Source organism: Oncorhynchus tshawytscha, linkage group LG07 (assembly GCF_018296145.1).
Source record: "Oncorhynchus tshawytscha isolate Ot180627B linkage group LG07, Otsh_v2.0, whole genome shotgun sequence".
Taxonomy (NCBI): Eukaryota; Metazoa; Chordata; class Actinopteri; order Salmoniformes; family Salmonidae; genus Oncorhynchus; species Oncorhynchus tshawytscha.
Genome location: NC_056435.1, coordinates 13,197,344 through 13,216,638, shown reverse-complemented (window position 1 = coordinate 13,216,638; position 19,295 = coordinate 13,197,344). Strand labels below are relative to the sequence as shown.

Here is a 19,295-nt window from a genome sequence, read left to right as displayed (position 1 = left end):
TGCGCTGTAAATGGGGTGAGGGAGTGGACTAATTCTGAATTCCAAATAGACTGCAAACAAGGGAATTGGATAGGTGGAAGCCATTTTTTTATTTCACATTTATTTAACCAGGTAGGCCAGTTGAGAACAAGTTCTCATTTACAACTGCGACCGGGCCAAGAAAAAGCAAAGCAGTGCGACACAAACAACACAGAGTTACACATGGGATAAACAAACGCACAGTCAATAACACTATACAAAAACCTATATACAGTGTGTGCAAATGTAGTAAGATTAGGGAGGTAAGGCAATAAATAGGCCATAGTGGAGAAATAATTACAAATGAGCAATTAAACAGTGGAGTGATGGATAGTGCAGTGCAAGTAGAGATACTGTGGTGCAAAGGAGCAAAAAAATAAATAACAATATGGGGATAAGGTAGTTGGGTGGGCTATTTACAGATGGGCTATGTATAGGTGCAATGATCGGTAAGCTGCCCTGACAGCTGATGCTTAAAATTAGTGAGGGAGATATAAGTCTCCAGCTTCAGTGATTGTTGCAATTGGTTCCAGTCATTGGCAGCAGAGAACTGGAGGGAAAGGCGACCAAAGGTCAACTTGGCTTTGGGGGTGACCAGTGAAATATACCTGCTGGAGCGAGTGCTAAGGGCAGGTGCTGCTATGGTGACCAGTGAGCTGAGATAAGGCGGGGCTTTACCTAGCAAAGACATGTAGATGACCTGGAGCTAGCGGGTTTGGCAATGAATAGCGAGGGCAAGCCAACGAGAGCATACAGGTCACAGTGGTGGGTAGTATATTGGGCTTTGGTGACAAAACGGATGGCACTGTGATATACTGCATCCAATTTTCTGAGTAGAGTGTTGGAGGCTATTTTGTAAATGACATCGCTGAAGTAAAGGATCGGAAGGATAGTCAGTTTACGAGGGTATGTTTGGCAGCATGAGTGAAGGATGCTTTGTTGCGGAATAGGAAGCCGATTCTAGATTTAATTTTGGATTGGAGATGCTTAATGTGAGTCTGGAAGGAGAGTTTACAGTCTAACCAGACACCTAGGTATTTGTAGTTGTCCACATATTCTATGTCAGAACCATCCAGAGCAGTGATGCTAGACAGGCGGGCAGGTGCGGGTAGCGATCAGTTGAAGAGCATGCATTTAGTTTTACTGGCATTTAAGAGCAGTTGGAGGCCACGGAAGGAGAGTTGTATGGCATTGAAGCTCGTTCCGGTTAATCGGAATGGCCGATTAATTAGGGCCGATTTCAAGTTTTCATAACAATCGGAAATCGGTCATTTTGGACTATTTAACTAGGCAAGTCAGTTAAGAACACATTCTTACTTTCAATGGCGGCCTAGGAATGGTGGGTTAACTGCCTTGTTCAGGGGAAGAACGACAGATTTTTACCTTGTCAGCTCAGGGATTCAATCTTGCAACCTTACGGTTAACTAGTCCAGCGCTCTTAACCACCTGCCTCACGAGGAGCCCGCCTGTTACACGAATGCAGTAAGAAGCCAAGGTAAGTTGCTAACTAGGATTAAACTTATCTTATAAAAAACAATCAATCAATCAATTATAATCACTAGTTATAACTACACATGGTTGATGATATTACTTGTTTATCTAGCGTGTCCTGCATTGCATATAATCAATGCAGTGCGCATTCGCGAAAAAGGACTGTCGTTGCTCCAAAGTATACCTAACCATAACCACCAATGCCTTTCTTAAAATCAATACACAGAAGTAAATACTTTTAAACCCGCATATTTAGCTAAAAGAAATCCAGGTTAGCAGGCAATATTAACCAGGTGAAATTGTGTCACTTCTCTTGCGTTCATTGCACGCAGAGTCAGGGTATATGCAATAGTTTGGGCCGCCTAATTTGCCAGAATGTTACGTAATTATGACATAACATTGAAGGTTGTGCAATGTAACAGGAATATTTAGACTTATGGATGCCACCCGTTAGATAAAATACGTAACGGTTCCGTATTTCACTGAAAGAATAAACGTTTTGTTTGAGATGATAGTTTCCGGATTCGACCATATTAATGACCTAAGACTCATATTTCTGTGTGTTATTATGTTATAATTAAGTCTATGATTTGATAGAGCAGTCTGACTAAGCGATGGTAGGCACCAGCAGGCTCGTAAGCATTCATTCAAACAGCACTTTCGTGCGTTTTTCCAGCAGCTCTTCGCAATGCTTTAAGCATTGCGCTGTTTATGACTTCAAGCCTATCAACTCCCAAGATTAGGCCGGTGTAACTGATGTGAAATGGCTAGCTAGTTAGCGGGGTATTCATCGGCCTTGGTGGTGGCTATGATATCGTTTAGGACCTTGAGCGTGGCTGAGATGCACCCATGACCCGCTGGGAAACCAGATTGCATATTGGAGAAGGTACGGTGGGATTCGAAATGGTCGGCAATCTGTTTGTTAACTTGGCTTTCGAAGACTTTAGAAAGGCAGGGTAGGAGAGATATAGGTCTGTAACAGTTTGGGTCTAGAGTGTCTCCCCCTTTGAAGAGGGGGATAACCGCGGCAGCTTTCCAATCTTTAGGGATCTTAGACAATAGAACAGGTTAGTAATACGGGTTGCAACAATTGCGGCGGATAATTTTAGAAAGAGAGGGTCCAGATTGTCTAGCCCAGCTGATTTGTAGGGGTCCAGATTTTGCAGCTCTTTCAGAGCATCAACTATCTGGATTAGGGTGACGGAGAAATGGGTAGGATTGGGCAAGTTGCTGTGAGGGGTGCAGAGCTGTTGACCTTGGTAGGGGTAGCCAGGTGGAAAGCATGGCCAGCCATAGAAAAATGCTTCTTGAAATTCTCAATTATAGTAGATTTACCGGTGGTGACAGTGTTTCCTAGCCTCAGTGCAGTGGGCAGCTGGGAGGAGGTGCTCTTATTCTCCATGGACTTTACAGTGTCCCAGAAATATTTGGAGTTTGTGCTACAGGATGCAAATTTCTGTTTGAAAAAGCTAGCCTTTGCTTTCCTAACTGGCTGTGTACATTGGTTCCTAACTTCCCTGAAAAGTTGCATATCGCAGGGGCTATTCAATGCAAATGTAGTACGCCACAGGATGTTTTTGTGCTGGTCAAGGGCAGTCAAGTCTGGAGTGAACCAAGGGCTATTTCTGTTCTTAGTTCTACATTTTTTGAATGGGGCATGCTTATTTAAGATGGCGAGGAAAGCACTTTTAAAGAATAACCAGGCATCCTCTGACTGAATGAGGTCAATATCCTTCCAGGATACTCGGGCCAGGTCGATTAAAAATGCCTGCTCTTTGAAGTGCTTCAGGGAGCGTTTGACAGTGATGAGGGGTGATTGTTTGACCGCGGACCCATTACGGACGCAGCCAATGAGGCAGTGATCGCTGAGATCCTGGTTGAAGACAGCAGAGGTGTATTTCGTGGGCAGGTTGGTCAGGATGATATCTATGAGGGTGCTCGTGTTTACAGATTTAGGGTTGTACCTGGTAGGTTCCTTGATAATTGACGATATGGCGACATTTCCTACTTAGCAGTTAGAAGATGCAGAAAATCTGAATTTAAGATTAAGTAATAATGTTCCATCTCACAAAATTAAACAGACATTTTCAGGGATTTCAAATTAGCAAAGTTGGCTTGCTTGAGGAATGAGTTTAATAACCTAAACAAAAATATTCCATATCAACAAATCTCTTAGGCGAAGGTTGAGGCTTGAATACCATGGCTATGTGTTGGAATTACATGGTGACCACACCACTCGCCCGCATGTGCCATCACACGTGTAACAGTATAACTTTAATCCGTCCCCTCGCCCATACCCTCACCCACGAAGCATCGTTACCCATCGCTCCACAAAAGCCACAGCTCTTGCAGAGCAAGGGGAACCACTACTTCAAGGTCTCAGAGCAAGTGAAGTCACCAATTGAATCTGGGTGGCAGGGTAGCCTAGTGGTTAGAGCGTTGGACTAGTAACCAGAAGGTTGCAAATTCAAATCCCTGAGCTGACAAGGTACAAAATCTGTCCTTCTGCCCATGAACAGGCAGTTAACCCACTGTTCCTAGGCCGTCATTGAAAATAAGAATTTGTTCTTAACTGACTTGCCTAGTTAAATAAAGGTAAATAATAATAAAAACCACTAACTAGCTAGCCGTTACACTCACCCCCCCCTTTTGACCTCCTCCTTTTCCGCAGCAACCAGTGATCCGGGTCAAAAGCATCAATGTAGCAGTATAACTTTAAAATGTCCCCTCGCCCCTACCCGAGCGCGAACCAGGGACCCTCTGCACACAGACAACAGTCACCCACGAAGCATCGTTACCCATCGCTCCACAAAAGCCACGGCTCTTGCAGAGCAAGGGGAACCACTACTTCAAGGTCTCAGAGCAAGTGAAGTCACCAATTGAAACACTATTTAGCGCGCACCACCGCTAACTAAGCTAGCGTTTCACAAGCTTGTTGATTTTGTCCACCCCACCAGACATGATCAGGACACGCAGGTTGAAATATCAAAACAAACTCTGAACCAACTATATTATTTGGGGACAGGTTGAAAATCATTATACATTTATGGAAATTTAGCTAGCGAGCCTGCTGTTGCTAGCTAATTTGTCCTGGGATAGAAACCTTGAGTTGTTTAAAAAAAAATTTAACCTGAAATGCACAAGGTTATGCCCCCGACAATGAATCCACAGATTAAACCCAGTTCATTTCTAGTAATCTTTCCTCCTTCAGGTTTTTTCTTTTGACTTTATATGGCAGTGGTTAGCATGTTAAACTCTCAATCCCTCGCCATAAATGACGTATTGGCCCTTTAATTAACAAAGTTTAGGCAGTGATTTGCTCGTGGTTGTTTGGTAAGCATGATGCCGCTTTGAACTTGTATATTTTTAGGGTATAAAATCAAAGCAGGGTTTATGGTAAACTGGCTCTACATAGTTTACGATCATTGTCATGTTAAAAAGAAAATGGCTTAAAGTAGGAAAGACGACGAAGTTGAATCTTTGAGAAGATAAATATTCGAAGCAATCGTTGATACGTTTATCAACAGCCTAACATTGGGTCATCACTAGTTACCACAGCCACAGTCATAAACCATGCCCATTTCAAAAATGTATCTTCTTAAAATCTGATTTTAGACCTAACCACACTGCTAACCGTTTCCCTAACCTTAAATTCATTTTTATTTTGATACATTTTTACGATAGGACAATAGCCAATTTTGACTTTGTTTGTGGTAACTAGTGGAAACCTACCATGACGTGATTTATGTTGATCAACTTCCGGATGTCAGTGCAATGACCAACAGGTATAGTTCAGCCGACAAAACAATGAAGGCTACTTCGTTTATTAATTTGACCGATAATTGAGAAAAGCAAATGTTTTTTATTATCGTAAATTGTAGTTTTGAGTAGTACTTTTTAATGCACGCGTGTCATTTTGTCATTGTAAATTTGTCCAGTGACATCTTTGCTCCGGTTTCGGTTGAGGCTTGTGCGGTATCAAGCGCTTCGCAGCCTCTCGCATGTGAAGGAATCACAGAGGAATATACAGATTATCAAAGAAGGCTGTTCTTCAAATAACTTTTTTTCGGATTACAAGGACAACATGAAAGTCACTGTAACTTTTGGAGCAACTGCAGTGGTCGTTCCGTGTAAAGGAGAATGGACAGTTCGGGAGTTGGTAGACCAAGCCAACCAGAGGTATCGAAAGATTCTGGAACAGGTAAGCAAAATGGGCTCTTTTGAAATATATTGACGTATTTTACTTTGGCTGACGTTTGTTTTTATACCCTCCCTTTTAATCCGGTTTGTTTGTCATTTTAATTATTTATTTAATTTTAAAACAATCGTCTACTACATATTTTCCTACATTAGGCTATATTCTTTAACTCTTGAAACGGAAACCGTTTACCATTAACCAAGCGGAAGCAAATGGTACGAAACGGGGAGGGACTTACCTGCATTTGTCCAATAGAAACTGGATTTCGTTGCAAAATTTTCAAGCCATAGATACAGATACTTGAAACCACCATGTTATTATTCTGGACAGAGTGTATATGCCAGGCTACAAATCAACGGGACACATTGTAAATAACTTTTAATCACTTTCTTTGTAAGCACCAGAAAGCCAGGTGTTAGTGGTCTATATGAGTATCATGTGCCCCAGCTAGCATGCAGCTGTCTAGAGATGTTCTATGTGGCTCTGTTGAAACGGTCAGTATCTCCCTGTGCAGGTGGGACTCTGTTTGATGTGCTCTGCATCGTTTCGCCTAGCCTGTGTGGCGGACAACAGCCTTTGTCCTCTGATTGATGGGGGATTAGGGTGGCTGACAGCTCGGTGTTATCAGCTGGTTTTTCCCTGGTGCGATGGCAGGAGGCCGGTGATGGACAGGGTTATGCCAGGCAGGCAGTGGGGATGGGTGGCTTCCCATTAGAGCTTCCACCCAGGCACCCACCTGCGTTGGTGGGCTCTCATCTGCCAGGTCTCCCCAGGCCCTGGGCTGACTGGGTTTGTGTCCCAAATGGCATCTTTTTCCCTATAAAGTGCACTACTTTTGACAAGGCCCTAAGTTGAAAAAGTAGTGAGCTATAGTAGTGAACTATATAGGAAATAGGGTGCCATTTGGGATGCACACTGGATTTCAGTTGCAGCCCAACATCCAGGCAAGTTTTCCCCCTGTCATTGGTTATAGGACCCTGAGTTTGTCCTGATCAGGTCACATGGGAAAAAAACTCAGGGACTTACAATATGTGGCTGCCTAGCTACCCTTGTCTAAATTATGTTTGGCTTCAATTTGGTAGAATTAGTAGAATCCTCTTTGTGGCCAATTATGTGTGAAACACATCTCACTGACCTAGAAATCCCTCAGACATGATCAAAACAAACCCAGGGTCCCACAAAGTGAAATAACCTGCGTCTAGTGAGATTCATCCTAGGAACAATCAAGGGGTTGGCTGGCAAGGATCCACTCTATCGTAAACCATGAACTTTGCAGCTCTCTAATTGCCTGCCACTGGTGTGACAGCATTCATAGACAGTGTCCTTGGCTTAAACAGAGATATCCTGGGTCTGTGTGGAGAAGGCACACAGAGGAATGTCAGTCACCCTCTCTCAGTGGAAAAGGGAAGGTAGTGTAGCTGCATGGTTTGTCCCTGCCACTCAGGTTACAGCCATAGCCCGTGCCAATATGGTAAGACTCAGACAGCCATGAGTTCTCTGTAGCTATGTGTCCATCAATATTATATTTGCTTTGAGCAGTGGAGGCTCCTCAGAGGAGGAAGGGGAGGACCATCTTCCTCAGTGAACTTCATGAAAATATAAATTGTGAAACATAAAAAGAATATACTAAATATATTCACTTGTCACCAAATAATTGATTAAAACACACTTTTCTGCAATGAATGTCAATAGTAGCCTCAGCAGCACACACAGCTAGCTTCTGTCCTCCACTGGGTACATTGACTTCAATACAAAACCTCGGAGGCTCATGGTTCTTAACCCATTCCATAGACTTGCACAATAATGATGACTACTTCTGGAGGACGTCCTCCTGTCAGAGCTCTTGCAGCATGAATTGACATGATTTCCACCCAATCAAAGGATCTGAGAATGAATCTAGTACTGAAAGCATAAGCTACAGCTAGCTAGCACTGTAGTGTGTAAAATGTGGTAAGTAGTTGACTCAGAGAGAGAGAGAGAGGCAATAGTTGAACACTTAACAAATTAATTTCTTCCAAAATTAAGGAGAAGTAAGCAAGACATGGCAAGCTATATATACTGCTCAAAAAAATAAAGGGAACACTAAAATAAAACATCCTAGATCTGAATGAATGAAATATTCTTATTAAATACTTTTTTCTTTACATAGTTGAATGTGCTGACAACAAAACCACACAAAAATGATCAATGGAAATCAAATTTATCAACCCATGGAGGTCTGGATTTGGAGTCACACTCAAAATTAAAGTGAAAAACCACACTACAGGCGGATCCAACTTTGTAATGTCCTTAAAACAAGTCAAAATGAGGCTCAGTAGTGTATGACCTCCCTACAACACCTGGGCATGCTCCTGATGAGGTGGCGGATGGTCTCCTGAGGGATCTCCTCCCAGACCTGGACTAAAGCATCCGCCAACTCCTGGACAGTCTGTGGTGCAACGTGGATGGAGCGAGACATGATGTCCCAGATGTGCTCAATTGGATTGAGGTCTGGGGAACGGGCGGGCCAGTCCATAGCATCAATGCCTTCCTCTTGCAGGAACTGCTGACACACTCCAGCCACATGAGGTCTAGCATTGTCTTGCATTAGGAGGAACCCAGGGCCAACCGCACCAGCATATGGTCTCACAAGGGGTCTGAGGTGCTCATCTCGGTACCTAATGGCAGTCAGGCTACCTCTGGCGAGCACATGGAGGGCTCTGCGGCTCCCCAAAGAAATGCCACCCCACACCATGACTGACCCACCGCCAAACCGGTCATGCTGGAGGATGTTGCAGACAGCAGAACGTTCTCCACGGCGTCTCCAGACTGTCGCGTCTGTCACATGTGCTCAGTGTGAACCTGCTTTCATCTGTGAAGAGCACAGGGCGCCAGTGGCGAATTTGCCAATCTTGGGGTTCTCTGGCAAATGCCAAAAGTCCTGCACGGTGTTGGGCTGTAAGCACAACCCCCCCACCTGTGGACGTCGGGCCCTCATACCACCCTCATGGAGTCTGTTTCTGACCGTTTGAGCAGACACATGCACATTTGTGGCAGTGCTCCTCCTGCTCCTCCTTGCACAAAGGCGGAGGTAGTGGTCCTGCTGCTGGGTTGTTGCCCTCCTACGGCCTCCTCCACATCTCCTGATGTACTGGCCTGTCTCCTGGTAGCGCCTCCATGCTCTGGACACTATGCTGACAGACACAGCAAACCTTCTTGCCACATCTCGCATTGATGTGCCATCCTGGATGAGCTGCACTACCTGAGCCACCTTTGTGGGTTGTAGACTCCGTCTCATGCTACCACTAGAGTGAAAGCACCACCAGCATTCAAAAGTGACCAAAACATCAGCCAGGAAGCATAGGAACTGAGAAGTGGTCTGTGGTCCCCACCTGCAGAACCACTCCTTTATTGGGGGTGTCTTGCTAATTGCCTATAATTTCCACCTGTTGTCTATTCCATTTGCACAACAGCATGTGAAATTTATTGTCAATCAGTGTTGCTTCCTAAGTGGACAGTTTGATTTCACAGAAGTGTGATTGACTTGGAGTTACATTGTGGTTTTTAAGTATTCCCTTTATTTTTTTGAGCAGTGTATATTCACTTAGCTAGCAAATGCAGCTAGCTAGTTTAGCCCACTCAAACACCCGGCACAACACTGGAACTCTTCCTGGTCGAGGTAAGCTTTTGGTTTTATTCATTTATTACCATCGTGGCCCGCCTGTGTAACTGCTAAACTGATTTCTGACTGTACACTGTACTGCATGATTGTAGCGGGTTTACTAACTCCTTAGTTCAAGTTGACTATGACATGACGACAATGTAGGCTCTTTGTAGTGGTTAGCTGTCATGATATGAAGGTTTGGCTTGGAAAGGTTTTTTCACCTGTTCACAGACAGCTGATGTGTTGTGCACTGAAGGTAAAAGGAGGAGAACGCATAGAAGGAATTATTTATGTGACCGACCGGCTCAATTTGGTCTTATGTAGGAAAATTTGAAATGGTGTTTTTTACATTGGATAAAAGTAGAGACTCGGCACTAGAAAATGGTATATCATACACTACAGTTGAGGAACAATGGGAAAGTAATTCTGCTTTGAAAGTTGATAAACTTGTAACGTCACCTTTTGAGGAAATGGCCCTTGAATGTTTTGCTACACCGACTAAAGAGCTCTTCTTTGTCTGCACCCATTCAGCATCGTTCACACCCTCTTAAGCCTTAGCCCGCCCATCTCATTAAGGATTCACATGTGAGGCCATGTACTAAACAATCAAAGATGTCAAGAGTGAAGGTGGGTTTATACTACGGGTGTGTTGTAAGTTCAACAGCAGTCAAGCACCCAAGCTAACTGGCTAGCTTGCTAGCTACTTCCAGACACATGAGGGAACAGCTCAATTTTACCATTTTACTCGCCCTAGCAGAGTTGGTTAGGCTGTTTTTATGTTATCCAGAGCGTTGGTGACTGTACCTGTGCTTCTGGCAACAATTTTATTATGTTTTTTTGCCAACGTTTACTGACCCCGGCCATATTCAATGGGTGTTGAGCATTCGTAAATTCATCAGTTATTCTGCGGTCTGGCACACTCCGACGTGAGTGCTCTGAAATCGGAGTACATAGTCAGAGCAAATTTACCAGCTACATCTATCGACAGTTGTCACATTGACATCATGAACATTCTATTGAAATGGTTACTTGCATAGTGGCGTTCCCATCCACTCCGGAGCCACCATCCACAAGGTATCAAAATACAGAGGGGTGTTGGTAAAGATATATTGGTTTCCAGGCATGTCATATTTTTTGGTAATACCTTACATGGTGTCCAGGTCAGGATAACCAAAACATTTCTTTATTAAACACTATAAGAAAGCATGTTGGTACTTATTTATTTTGATACAAATCCATGAATGAGTGAGTCACTCAGCTGTATGTAGGTGTCGGGCTATATGACTGTGCCATCAACTTGATAATATATAATGATATTTTTGAGGTTATTTCATAAAAATAAAAAAACTAAAGTGAGCGATCGTAATCTGAATAATGGCCAAAACATTTATTTCTGTTTTTAGAGGGAGCGAAACGCTGGGCCAATTGTGCGCCGCCCTATGGGACTCCCAATCACGGTCAGATGTGATACATAATAATAATACTTTTTGTTCTATTATTTGTTTTGTCTTTTCTGGTGGATTAAACTGAAATTGTAACCAATCACTGCCGGTTGTGATACAGCCAACCTAACTAAGAAATACATTTGATGATAGCATTCTCCCCTACCCTCCTAGGCAAGTCTATTGTCCAGTTACCTGCTAATAACCTTAATGGTGCTGTACAATGTGACTGTGTGTGGTTGAAAGAGTATTTTCTGGTAAGCAACAATTTGTTTGCCTTCATTAGACAAGTTTGGTCCAATATTTCTGTAATTCAGTGATGTTTATTCCCATAGTAATTCATTATGTATCCATCACTAAGTAAACATTGGCATTTTGAAAGAGTATTTTTATCATTTTATTAACGAAAGCATCAAGATGCCATTATCAGTTACATTGTTTTGGTTTGAACGTGCAGACTGGCACTAAGAACAGTGGCAACGTTTCCCTAGTCAGTGCCATTATTAGTGCAATGCCCCTTAAAGTGTTGCTCTGTGCTACCCAGTGTGGCGGGGTGGGGGTCCATCCCCGCTCCCCTTTCCTCCTCCTCCCTTCCCCAAGGTCTAGGTCTGTCTTCTCTGCGGCCCATCCCGTGCCCCCTCGTGCCTTGACCCTCACGCGCTTTCAGTGGATACAGCTGGAGAACTGCAAGGCAATCCCATTGCGTGCCACTCGGGAACCATGACCAATATATATATTGTCCTGCTAATAACAGGGTTAATAATATATTTGTGAGAATATCCAAGGGGCTTTTATATAATTCTAAATGAATAATATTAGCTTTATTTAAAAATATATATATATATATTTTGGAGATTTTGTTTATAAATAACGTAAAATTAGCGAGGAAAAAGGCCATTCTTGAACATGGGTTGAGACATTGTTACTAATTTGTAAATAAAGCCAGTTTGTTATTTAGAATGAGTTATTTCTGTTTTTAGAGAGAGAGAAACACAAAACCTACAGTCAACTCATGGGTCTCCCAGTCGAGGCTGGCACGGGTATTGAACCAGCATCTGTAGCAACACCAGCCTTTCAAAGCAGCCTTTCAAAGCAGTTCATGGCTACCTGGCCAGTTCATGCTTTGAGTACACGTCCTGGTAATCAGTCTGTCCAGGTCTCACGTGGAGAATCTGTAATTCTGTCCACAATCATGTTGTTCTGCTGTGATTGTCCCTTGAGCTCATCAGATTTCTCTTTCATTGTTAACATGGATTCACATACAGATCTGATGCCCCTTCTCAATGACTTACAGATTGCTTTCATCTTGCCATTCTCTTGTTTTAAACTCAACGAGCTGACCCTGGGGGAACTGCAAACTCTACTTCCTAGCACTACTTCCTTGTGTACAGTAGCTACAGTAGGTAGAGCAAAGCACTACTTCCTATGTACAGTAGCTACAGTAGGTAGAGCAAAGCACTACTTCCTATGTACAGTAGCTACTGTAGGTAGAGCAAAGCACTACTTCCTATGTACAGTAGCTACTGTAGGTAGAGCAAAGCACTACTTCCTATGTACAGTAGCTACTGTAGGTAGAGCAAAGCACTGCTTCCTATGTACAGTAGCTACTGTAGCTAGAGCAAAGCACTACGTCCTATGCTGCTGTTCCTCTCCCTTCTAATAATACATTGAAGTGCTATGTTCATTACAGTTCCCTTTCTCTTGTACTTCCTCTGAGGTACTCCATAGCTTTCTATTGGCTTGTTCATTAATGCTTTTTCTTCTCTTACGCTAATCCAACACATTTCCCTTCAGCTGTGTAATTGTGTTGGGAGGATTAAAGTGTGAAAAACCAGCGCCCCGAATTTAGCGACGAAGCGCTTCACTAATCGTTATGCGCTTCAACGCTCTCGAGATATCGCTTCAAATGGGCGACTTAGCGGTGTAATTTGCCGAAATGTACCCTCTGACTGTCACTGTTAGGCCTAATTCTATTGTGTTGACTGATCCACCATTGCCACATGTCCCGTTGGTTTGAAGGGGACCCAAGAAATGTGAATGTCCATGACACATGGGAATTTATGGAGTTTGACAACAAGAATTTAAGACAGTTTTTTCTGTCCTGATTTTGTTTCTCAATGTACTCTCTTGAAGTGTCACGTAATGAGACAGGATTAAGGAAGAGTGGTAGAAACTAGGCAAGATAATAATTCCATTTTCTTTTTAAGTGCCTTGAGATGTTTGGCAAAATAATCTACATACTAACCAGATGGGAGTATGCATATATCAAGAGAGCTAGCTGAAATACTGCCAATTAGGCTAAATCCTGATGTGTAGTAATATGCACCGAGTGATTTGAATGAGCAGTCAGGTGCAGTGTCTCTCTAGTGTTATGGGTGTTTCCTTTAATTCCTCTGTCACTGGGAGAGAGCCAATCGGCAGTCTCCATTCCTGAAGGTTGGCTGGTGAGGTTGCCCTGATATGCTGATCCAGGTTCACTTTTGGTATTTTACCCACTAATGGTTAAGGTTTGGATTGGGGGAGGGGAAGGTGATCATATATCTGTACCTAAGGGAAATTTACTCTCCTACAACTGTGCCATGCACCTGCTCAGGGAGAAAAATGTGCAGGTCTTCCCACAGGTGAAACCTGTTTTTCAAGGGAGGTATTCGTGCTATGCCTGGAGATTAGATGTGCTACAGTTGGGTTCTTGTTTTGATGTGTGAGAGAGGATCTGTGTAAGCCTAAATCCGTTTCTCTGCTCCCACAAGGTAACACTGAGTACCCTCGTGTGTGTGTGTGTGTGTGTGTGTGTGTGTGTGTGTGTGTGTGTGTGTGTGTGTGTGTGTGTGTGTGTGTGTGTGTGTGTGTGTGTGTGTGTGTGTGTGTGTGTGTGTGTGTGTGTGTGTGTGTGTGTGTGTGTGTGTGTGTGTGTGTGTGTGTGTGTGTGTGTGTGTGTGTGTGTGTGTGTGTGTGCGTTGAGCCAAACACACACACAGCTTTTCGTTATAATTCACAATTAATTTAGACTTGTACATTTGATTATCTCTTTCTCAATTGTTCTATTTTACACCACTATCAAGTGTGGTTGTATCGTTCTGGTACCCATACAGTACCACTCAAGGAATGTAGAGGCTGGCCCTGTGTCTGGCATTGAGATTACAGCTTGACTATTTGTTTTAAACTAATTTACTTTTTTTTTCTCTGTCATGGGCCATTGTTAAAGCCAGACTCCTATTGATAGTGTAAGCCTGACTTTGATGCAGCAGAGCAAGATGCCCATTCGTAACACGATGATGCTCCACTGACGCCAGGATACCAGTCTGGTACCCAGGCTAGCTCCACTAATGATCCACTAAAACACTGAGGCTATTGGCCTAGTAGTTGCCGACACACTTGCTATTGTAAATATCATTGAGCTGTTAGCAGGTGAGTCTGAGCAGGGTCAATCTGATTTGATTTGTGTTGCATGAAGCTTGACACTTATTCTTTGCGTAACATTAGGGACTATTGTAACAAACCTAACACAATGGTAACTCTAAGCGCAGGCGGTAGCACTATAGGTGCAAATATTTTATTTTCACGATCACAATTATTGGCGCATTATTGCTGACGTTGGCGCAAAAGGGATGGGTTTTGATAAATGAACAACTTGTGGGTGTGACCCTCTACTGGCCAATCAGGACGTGATCCACGGCGAAATATGGTTGCTTCAGGTTGTGTATTTATGGTCTTATGTATTGCCTTTAAATCAAATCTAATTCCAATGTTAGTCCATTTATAGTTTAAATGGCTTACAGAAACGAAATAACAAAATGTAGGCCTAACTTGAACACATTTGCAGTCCACATTGTTAAGTAATTGTTTCTCTTCAACAGCATTCACACTGATATAGGGGCTAGGCCTACTGTATATTGCATTATGGCTGAGCATGGACATGCCAAACATTGTCAAACAAGATTAAATTAGTTTTTGATAAGGCCTAACAAATTCTAAACAAAACGAAACCAATAATTTTCTGCCAAGGGTGTATAATATTAAAACAATGCAGACGATGGAGGGTTTTATGCACATCCAAAATGTGGCCTGCTTGGCTAAAATAATGTGGCCCTGCCTACAATGCATAGCTAAAAAGTCGTCTCACTGTTTTAGTCCTCTCAAACATTATATATTTTTTATTTCAAATAAATTTTACCCCCTTTTCTCCACAATTTCGTAGTATCCAATTATTAGTGGTTACTATCTTGTCTCAGCCACACCAATGTGTTGGAAACACTGTGCACTCTGTGCACTCTCTGGTGGCACAGCTAGCGCTGCGATGCAGTGCCCTAGACCACTGCGCCACCTGGGAGGCCCAAACTTGATATTTGAATAAAGCTTTGGTGATTAACATTTATTTCCAAACGGTCTCAAGAGCCAATCCCTTTATCGACAGTCTTGAGTACTTTGCGATTGCATCGGGCAGACACAAAAAAGCCTTAACCTCCCCTCTCAAATATCATAGGGAAAAAACATTAGTTTATGTTTCTAAATTTGAAGAATACAGGCACCAAAAGCACATTAGGCTACTCTTACTCCATGTGTATATGGGCAGTGTAGATAGGCTGCGTTTCCGCTGTCAAAATTCATGCCTTAACCAACTTCGTTTCTGCTAAAACCTTTGTTTGGACATAAATATCCCTATCAGCACTGCCTAAAATTAGCAGCACACACCTCAAATATTTCCACCCCGCCCATCTGAGCGCAAGCGTGCTGATATAAGACAGGTAAATTGCCGAACCCAGCGTTAAGGGCTGGAAAATGCCAATGCACCAGTTTTTACAGTAGCTTGCGAAAGTATTCACCCCCTTGGCATTTTTCCTATTTTGTTGCCTTACAACCTGGAATTAAAATATATTTTTTTATGTAATTTGATTTACACAACATGCCTACCACTTTGAAGATGCTAAATATTTTTTATTGAAACAAACAAGAAATAAGACATCAAAACAGAACTTGTGCGTGCATAACTATTCACCCCACAAAGTCAATACTTTGTAGAGCCACCCTTTGCAGCAATTACAGCTGCAAGTCTCTTGGGGTATGTTTCTATAAGCTTGGCACATCTTGCCACTGGGATTTTTGCCCATTATTCAAGGCAAAACTGCTCCAGCTCCTTCAAGTTGGATGGCTTCCACTGGTGTAAAAAAATTCCTCAAAAAAATTCCTGTATTTATCACCACCCATCATTCCTTCCATTCTGACCAGTTTCCCAGTCCCTGCCGATGAATAACATCCCCACAGCATGATACTGCGACCACCATTCTTCACTGTGGGGATTGTGGTCTTGTGGTGATGGGAGATGTTGGGTTTGCTGTGGTGACATATTCTTTCAATTATTTTAATAATGGATTTAATGGTGCTCCGTGGGATGTTCAATGTTTCAGATATTTTTTTTATAACCCAACCCTGATCTGTACTTCTCCACAACTTTGTCCCTGCCCTGTTTGGAGAGCTCCTTGGTCTTCATGGTGCCGCTTGCTTGGTGGTGTCCCTTACCTAGTGGTGTTGCAGACTCTGGGGCCTTTCAGAACAGGTGTATATTTACTGAGATCATGTGACAGATCATTTGACACTTAGATTGCACACAGGTGGACTTTATTTAACTAATTATGTGACTTCTGAAGCTTATTGGTTGCACCAGATCTTATTTAGGGGCTTCATAGCAAAGGGGGTGAAAATATATACTCAGCAAAAAAAGAAACGTCCTCACTGTCAACTGCAATTATTTTCATCAAACTTAACATGTGTAAATATTTGTAGGAACATGACAAAATTCAACAACTGAGACATAAACTGAACAAGTTCCACAGACATGTGACTAACAGAATTGGAATAATGTGTCCCTGAACAAAGGGTGAGTGAAAAGTAACAGTCAGTATCTTGGTGTGGCCACCAGCTGCATTAAGTACTGCACTGCATCTCCTCCTCATGGACTGCACCAGATATGCCAGTTCTTGCTGTGAGATGTTACCCCACTCTTCCACCAAGGCACCTGCAAGTTCCAGGACATTTCTGGGGGGGAATGGCCCTAGCCCTCACCCTACGATCCAACATTTCTGTCTTGCATGAAATCACGCACAGAACGAGCAGTATGTCTGGTGGCATTGTCATGCTGGAGGGTCCTGTCAGGATGAGCCTGCAGGAAGGGTACCACATGAGGGAGGAGAACGTCTTCCCTGTAACACACAGTGTCGAGATTGCCTGCATTGACAAGCTCTGTCCGATGATGCTGTGACACCGCCCCAGACAATGACGGACCCTCCAACTCGATCCCGCTCCAGAGTATAGGGCTCGGTGTAACGCTCATTCCTTTGACGATAAATGCGAATCCGACTATCACCCCTGGTGAGACAAAACCGCGACTCGTCAGTGAAGAGCACTTTTTGCCATTCCTGTCTGGTCCAGCGACGGTAGGTTTGTGCTCATAAGCGACGTTGTTGCCGGTGATGTGTGGTGAGGACCTACCTTACAACAGGCCTACAAGCCCTCAGTCCAGCCTCTCTCAGCCTATTGCCACCTTGTACCTGTCCCGCAGGTGTGATGTTCGGATGTATCGATCCTGTGCAGGTGTTGTTACTAGTGGTCTGCCACTGCGAGGATGATCAGCTGTCTGTCCTGTCTCCCTGTAGTGCTGTCTTAGGCGTCTCACAGTACAGACATTGCAATTTATTGCCCTGGCCACATCTGCATTCCTCATGCCTCCTTGCAGCATCCCTAAGGCACGTTCACGCAGATGAGCAGGGACCCTGCGCATCCTACTTTTGTGGTTTTTCAGAGTCAGTGAAAAGGCCTCTTTTGGGTCGTAATTGTCTATCGTCTGTAAGCTGTTAGTGTCTTAATAACTGTTCCACAGGTGCATGTACATTACACGTTTATGGTTCATTGAACAAGCATGGAAACAGTGTCTCTGGGATATATGGGACGGTAGCGTCCCACCTCGCCAACAGCCAGTGAAAGTGCAGGGTGCCAAATTCAAAACAACAAAAACTCAATTAAAATTCCTCAAGCATACAAGTATTTTACACCATTTTAAAGTTAAGATTCTCGTTAATCCAGCCACCGTGTCTGATTTCAAAAATGCTTTGCAGCAAATGCACCACAAACGATTGTTAGGTCACCACCAACTCACAGAAAACACACCCATTTTTCCAGCCAAAGAGAGGAGTCACAAAAAGCACAAATAGAGAGAAAATGAATCACTAACCTTTGATCTTCATCAGATGACACTCATAGGACTTTATGTTACACAATACATGTATGTTTTGTTCGATAAAGTGCATATTTATATCAAAAAAATCTCATTTTACATTGGCGCGTTACGTTCAGTAATTCTAAAACATGCAGTAATTGTGCAGAGAGCCACATCAATTCACAGAAATACTCATCATAAATGTTGATGAAAATACAAGTGTTATACATGGAATTAGAGAGATACTTCTCCTTAATGCAACCGCTGTGTCAGATTTCAAAGAACTTTACGTAAAAAGCAAACCATGCAATAATCTGAGTATAGCGTTCAGACAACAAAGTAGCCAAAAAGATATCCGCCATATTGTGTAGTCAACATTAGTCAGAAATAGCATTATAAATATTCACTGACCTTTGATCTTCATCAGAATGCACTCCCAGGAAACAAATCCAAACATGCGTTCAGGTCCAGCCGAACGTCGGACGAAAAGTTCAAAAAGTTATATTACAGCCCGTAGAAACTTTTCAAACTAAGTATAGAATCGATCTTTAGGATGTTTTTATCATAAATGTTCAATAATGTTCCAACTGGAGAATTCCTATGTCTGTAGAAAAGCAATGGAACGAGAGCTAACTCTCTCATGACTTTCTCGTGCACACACCACTTTTCCATTTAAAAATATTTTTTTGTCCTTTTTGTTTAATTTTACCCCTTTTTCTCCCCAATTTTGTGGTATCCAATTGTTTAGTAGCTAGTATCTTGTCTCATCGCTACAACTCCCGTACGGGATCGGGAGAGACGAAGGTTGAAAGTCTTGCATCCTCTGATACACAACCCAACCAAGACGCACTGCTTCTTAACACAGCGCGCATCCAACCCGGAAGCCAGCCGCACCAATGTGTCGGAGGAAACACCGTGCACCTGGCAACCTTGGTTAGCGTGCACTGCGCCCGGCCCGCCACAGGAGTCGCTGGTGCGCGATGAGACATCCCTACCAGGCAAGCCCTCCCTAACCCGGATGACGCTGGGCGAATTGTGCGTCGCCCCACGGACCTCCCGGTTGCGGCCTGTTGCGACAGAGCCTGGGCGCGAACCCAGGGTCTCTGGTGGCACAGCTGGTGCTGCAGTACAGCGCCCTTAACCACTGCGCCAGCGCCCTTAACCACTTCACCAGCGCCCTTAACCACTGCGCCAGCGCCCTTAACCACTGCGCCAGCGCCCTTAACCACTGCGCCAGCGCCCTTAACCACTGCGCCAGCGCCCTTAACCACTGCGCCAGCGCCCTTAACCACT

The 19,295-nt window shown here is 43.4% G+C and overlaps 1 protein-coding gene across 3 annotated transcripts in view; it reads left to right on the top strand.

The window, feature by feature from the left end:
- The first annotated feature begins 5,256 nt into the window (after positions 1-5,256).
- The window catches only part of pard3ba (par-3 family cell polarity regulator beta a), a 172,114-nt gene continuing 158,075 nt past the window's right edge, over positions 5,257-19,295 (top strand). For 2 of the 3 annotated variants that reach the window (XM_042324129.1, XM_042324128.1), the window contains exon 1: positions 5,258-5,710. In XM_042324129.1, coding sequence (XP_042180063.1) covers positions 5,594-5,710 — 117 coding nt within the window. In that variant the 5' untranslated portion in view covers positions 5,258-5,593. Of the gene's footprint in view, positions 5,711-19,295 lie in introns of all 3 variants that reach the window. The other variant, XM_042324130.1, reaches the window with a different exon arrangement.